Genomic DNA, 5,941 nt, shown 5'->3' with positions numbered 1-5,941 from the left:
CCTTTCTAGGCATTGATATAATCTAATTTTAATGTTGGCATTAACCTTAAAATTAAGATTATAATAATAATGAGGATTCAAATAATAAGCTTAAAGGTATGTGAAGTTAAATTTCTCATCTTGCATCAACAATATTCCATATAAGTATATAACTATAAAAAATAATAAGAATATCATTACAATCTAGGCAAATATCAATTGAAAGTATCTCTCTAAAGACATCATATTAGTAGAGGACAACATGTGAAATAAATAATTAGTAAGATAGATACCTTTAATTCACAAAACCAAAATTCACCTGTATCTTCTCTTTTGTTTGATCCATTGCTTTATATATAAAACTCATAACTGATTTCTCATCTGAATCAACTAATCAAAGAATTTTAATTAGAGGATATGCTACCTTAATACATATAATGATATGATGCCAAAACCTATTGTCCAAAACACAACTTTGAATTTGTTTCCTTTCTTATATTCTTGAAAACCTACATGACCTCCACTGTTTAGAAGTAAACATAATCATCAGTTGCATTTTATAATCATTCAAAGATCCTAGAGTGAAGTATGTAGTAGCAAATCGATTTGTAGCGGGCCAAATCAAATCATTTCTTTTTGTAAAGTGCCTTAACATGAAAATAAAAACAATTCTTGAATAAATATATGAGGTGATTCTCCGCTCCTTAGCAATAGTTACTTGATGGAACTCTAGCCTCTTCTTAAAATCTTCCAATACCAAGTCGATACAATGGTCATCACATGGTGTCCAAAATAACTTTTTTTCTTTTTTCCATCAACAATTGCCTTGCTGCCTTATAATTTACAATATTATCGTTGATTACATGCACATCATTTTCCTCTCCAATCCTCTCAACAATAGCATCCAACATCTCAAATACCTTATAACATATTAGAGGTATCCATCGATGATAAAAAAATACTATCCCTTTAATGACTATTAACTAAAAAGTTGCAAATAGAACGTCTTTTCTTATATGTCCATTCATCATACATTATTCTACAACTTGTTTTTTTTTTTTTTCCATTTTAGCTTGTACTTCTCGAGGAATTTCATTGTTTTATCTACTTCTTGCTTTAAATACTTGTCTCTATCATCATTATACTGTTCTAGTAAATAGTAATAATAGATCTTAAGCTACAATATTTTCCCAAGGATTTTAGTTCTTTTTAATAGGTTTAAAACGAGAAAACCTCTCATAAACTTAAGTAATTTGAGAATAAGTAATTTAATTAAAAGAGACAGAATTGATCCATTTGAAATTTAATACTTTTGTTAGATTTTATAAGTTCTGTATATTAATTTATGTTTAAAAATCATCAATTATCCCTCTACTATTCAAAATTGAACCTTTAATTCCAAATTTTTATTACTTTAAACCTCACATCCATTTTTTATGTTATATTAACTATGAAGTATTAATTGACTAAATCAAGAACTAGTAAGTACCACATGTATGACTTGAAATAAAAATAATTTTCTTAACAATAAATTAAATTAAATAAAAAAAAGCCAAAAACAGAAATTGAAATATATTTTCTTCTTTGGTTTTTTTTTTGGAAAAAACATGTTTTTTTTTTTTAGTTTAACGTGGGTGTCCGGGCCAGCTTGCGCGCACCTCGACTAATTGCACGGGCCCTGAAGTTAACGACTATGTAAGTCTCCAGTGGCCATCATAGCAATCATAGGGCTCGAACCTGAAACCATAGAGGAAACAAATCTCTTGATCCCAAATTTTTACTATTGGACCACTACCTAGATGATTTCTTATAGGATGACACAATATGGAGTGATATATAAAATGTTGGGGGCAGATAGGCTTCTCCACAATCTCCGCCTCGAAGCGTTGTGCTTGGTCCCTCGAGCAGAGCTCCTCATTACTCCATTTATGTCGAGGATGAAGTGGCAAGGACTTCACATGACATGGGAAGCCATCGTTGGTAAGCAAAATGAACTCCCCATTACCTATGATTTAGTTAATAAAGTTTTGCAAGCTTTGTATATCTGCTATTACTCTTTGTGGGTTTATGCAACACAAACTGGTAATTAATACAAAGGAATTTATAGTATTTCTTCAACGGTTAGAAAAGTTACAAAGGGCAATGCAAATTAAGTAGAGTTGACTTCTCAGGTCTTCTAAATTGTGAGTAGCAAGAAAATGAAATGCACATCACATCTTTGAGTGTATAATGTTTTGAGTCAATGCTCTTTTCGGAGTCGGATACATTCATCTAATAATAACCCAATTACAAGATTAGCTTTTCATAATATTGTAAGATCTTGCTTTCTAAATAAACCTATTTCCTTTATTTTTCTACCCCACAAATATTGTGGCATTGAGGCCACAATTCTTTCAGTGTACCATGTGCTTCCTTTTATTATTCCTCCTCTCCATGCATGTGTAAAAGCTTCTCTCTTTTCTTCTTTTGATTCAACTCAAATCCGTTGTAGATAAACCCTAATTAAAAAGCTAAAGCTAACTAAAGCTAACCTTCTCTCTATCTTCATACCCCTTGCTTTGTCTCTGGTCTTTCACTTTCGTTGTTCACATATTCTTGCAGACATCTCTCTTTACTCTTCTCTCTTGGATTCCTAATCTTCGAAACCCATGTCTCGAACATGTAGTCACTTTGATTTGTAGGCCCTCTTCCATGCACATTATTTTACAGTATTTACAGAAGGGCGCCTAGGATATTCATTTTTGAGCAGTCATGGCACCTTCATGATCTAGTCATCAAGCAACACAATATGATGTGGGTCAATGTGCGGGGAAAAAAAGTGGTGAGGAATCTCTTTGAAGTTTCCCATCCAATACTCTCACTTTGCTCATTTTTTCTTCACACCAATGCAATTTTTCTTCACTCATGTCAGCCATTCTCAATACTCTAGAGACAAGTTTTAAGTCTATTAGTCCCATCAAGAACTCCATCTCTTCCTCCACCGTTAATTTTCTTTTCCTTATGCAAGTGCGAGCTCGGCGAAGATCTTTAAGCTTCATCTTTTTCTGCACATATATAACATGCAGAACATTCATGGATTAATTTCAAAATGATATGCTCATATACCATTACATGAGAGTGAAAAGTAGGATTATTTTTATGTTTATTTAAGCTTACTTTTTTATTAACTTTCTTCATTAATTGGAGAAGAACAGGATCTACTGAACCCCTTCGATTTCGCCTAAAGAATGCCTTCAGAATCTGGCAGGTTTTCTCCTTATCATCCTCGAGAAAATCCATGAATGTTCGGATTCCGTCTTCCATTATCATTAGAAATGCAGCCGACGAAATTCTTGAGCCAAATTTAGCATCACCTTTCTGATCATCTTCAGAATCTTGAAAGAACAAAATAAAAGAAATTAAGAAAGCTACGCAAATAAAGATACAGAAATGAAAAATAAGTTCCCTGTAGCCATACTAAAGATCCAATATCTAGATTTCAGATGAATAAAGGGAAGGGACAGGAAAAAGAGCAACGAAATTGTGAAAATTACATGTAAATGGCTTGAACATAGAAATTTTGACCGCAAATCTTGAATTCAGATCTCATTGTAGTGGAGGTTGTAGGAGTTCAATGGGATGCAAAAAGGTTTTTCTCCTGTCTAATCTAAAGGCCAAGTGAGCCTTCCAATGAATTATATACTAAAAAAAGAAAAAACAAATTCCTCCCTACCCATTAAAGAAAATTGTGACAATGCTTTGGATATGAACCCAAATTCTAAGCCTTTTGAAGGATTGAGTAATTAACCTAATCTAATGGACTCGATTCTTTTGTTTTCTTTTTCTATGTTTCCTAAGATGATGAAATGTATACAGAGGATTAGGCTTTACTTGAATGCATACCTCGATATTCTGGCACCAGGAGTAACTTTGGTGCTAAAAGCCTCATTCTGGCATAAACCTCAGGTCTCCTGCCTTGCTCATAAGGCTCATTTTCGACATATCTCTGCAAAAGGACTTGGAATTGCTGAAACTTTTGTGCAATATGTGCTGGACAACCAGGATCAAAGTCGCACTGCGAAGCTCTTTTTAGTCCAAAGTTCTTGTAGTTCCAATTAAGTGCTTCCCATGTTAAGCAAATTTGAGCTACATAGGCACCTTCCAATTCATGATACGGGTTCTGGCAGTTGTCGGAAGGCTTCTTGTTTATGGTAGAAAACTTGTGAACAATCCTATCTGAAATTGATCTTGGATTCACATGGATGGACTTTAGAGACTCTGAAAACAGGTAGCACGTTTGAAATTAATTAGTAATTTGCTATAGTATGGATCAAAAACCTATAATTAATGCAGGAAACATTACATTCAATAGTACTCAAATAAAATTACCTGTTTCATGAAGCTTTTGAGCACTAATTCTGTCTAGGTACATCATCTCCTCATCATATTTTTGGAACACTGTGTAGGATTCCCACCTGGGGCAACTTCTTCGCGACGAAGAAGAAAATGGATCTTCGGTTCCTGAGTCCTTGATTAAGCTCCTCCATTCAGAGGAGCTCTTAGAAGTTGAGCCTACTGTGCACGAGTCACCAAATATTTCTTCCTCATCCTTTTCTTGAACTTGAAGTTTCCCCAGTTCCAATCGGTTTGGCGCATAAATCAGGAACTTTTCATCAACAGATAAATTTGTATCCTTCAGCTTCTTATTTTCAATTTCTTGATTAGTGCAGTCTTCTGCAAGAGAAAACAACATAAGCAATATCAGGAAAAATGGAAGTAGTACAAGTTCAACATGTGACTAGTGTAACAAACTTTTCCTAGAGAAGCTAATATGATGCAAGTAGCCAAATACCGCCACTGTTTTCGTCACCGTCCATGAAATCACTTTTGTGTAGGTCTTTGGTGATCGGAGCTGTGGGGCCCTGTTGATTTGGGACAGAATCATGAACCGAATCAGCATCACTTGTTTGCATCTCTTCTTCAACCATATCTGCGTCACCATGTTCTGATTCTGAACCTGCTGAGGCAAGGACAGAAAGCATTTCATCACTAGCAAAACTATCATCTTGCTCTTCAAGAACGGCCTCCGGTGTGCTTACGAAATCTTCAACATGATTATGATTTGTATGAGTGCTGTTGTTAGGCATAACCTGAATTACTGATTCATATTCACAGCCATGGATTATGTCGGCCACAAGGTTATCTTTTTCCATAGACTGAGCATAGTAGCTATACGTTTCATTTTCTTCCTCCTCCTCTTCATCAGAGAAATTAAATTCATATACATTTTGGTTTCTGCAGAACAAGAAACAAACAAACAAACAAACAAACAAACAAAGTTAGCATATTTATTTTTTCAGAGGGAGAGAGGTGTAGTTGGCATGAGACCTTTGGATTATAGGATAGCTGCCAATGAAGTTGATGAGCTTAAGGAGCAAAGTGGAGGAGAAGTAGAGGAAGAGAAGGAGAAGGAAGGAGGAGCTTGAGACATTGTGGAACAACCTAGCAAGAGCTTCTCTTGAACATGTCATTTTCTTGTTGTTTGTTCCAAAAATGAGTACCTAAAAACTTTGAAAGAGCAAAGTGAACTCCTAGAAGAAAAAAAAAAGGTGTTCTTTGGTTAGCTGTCGTAACGTTTTCTTACAGCTTCTTGTTCTAATTTGGTTATTCTTTACTTCAAAATGTCCTATATGTCCTACAGTGCCAAGTGCTTTACCTTGATAGCGGCCTAATCATATATCATGGATGGTTTGTGACTAAATGATTAACCGTGATACACCACGGCTCGGATTAAGGTTTTTGGGACATTAAAAAAATATCCAGTGTTATTAATGTATTTTTTATAAGTGCGAGATATATATATACTCCTCTTACATTTTGTTTTTTTTTTTTTAAGGTGTTTTGAGTTTATTTGAGCTTATTAAAAGTATTTTATGAATTTAACATACATAAGAGACTTTGTTAATTAATTGATAAAAGATAA

At 34.3% G+C, this 5,941-nt stretch overlaps 1 protein-coding gene across 1 annotated transcript; it reads right to left on the bottom strand.

Moving 5' to 3' along the window:
* Positions 1-2,178: 2,178 nt before the first annotated feature.
* Positions 2,179-5,560, bottom strand: LOC7453874 (uncharacterized). Its single transcript, XM_024586543.2, has 6 exons — positions 5,347-5,560; positions 4,811-5,253; positions 4,348-4,692; positions 3,862-4,236; positions 3,136-3,353; positions 2,179-3,023 (listed from the first exon to the last, which is right to left on the bottom strand). Exons 1-6 carry the CDS (start codon positions 5,487-5,489, stop codon positions 2,778-2,780), a joined length of 1,770 nt encoding a protein of 589 aa, XP_024442311.2. The 5' UTR covers positions 5,490-5,560; the 3' UTR covers positions 2,179-2,777.
* Between the last annotated feature and the right edge of the window lie 381 nt (positions 5,561-5,941).

This window comes from Populus trichocarpa, chromosome 15 (assembly GCF_000002775.5).
Source record: "Populus trichocarpa isolate Nisqually-1 chromosome 15, P.trichocarpa_v4.1, whole genome shotgun sequence".
In the NCBI taxonomy this organism is placed as follows: domain Eukaryota; kingdom Viridiplantae; phylum Streptophyta; class Magnoliopsida; order Malpighiales; family Salicaceae; genus Populus; species Populus trichocarpa.
The sequence above is the reverse complement of the archived record's forward strand: the minus strand, read 5'-3'. Positions and strand labels throughout refer to the sequence as shown.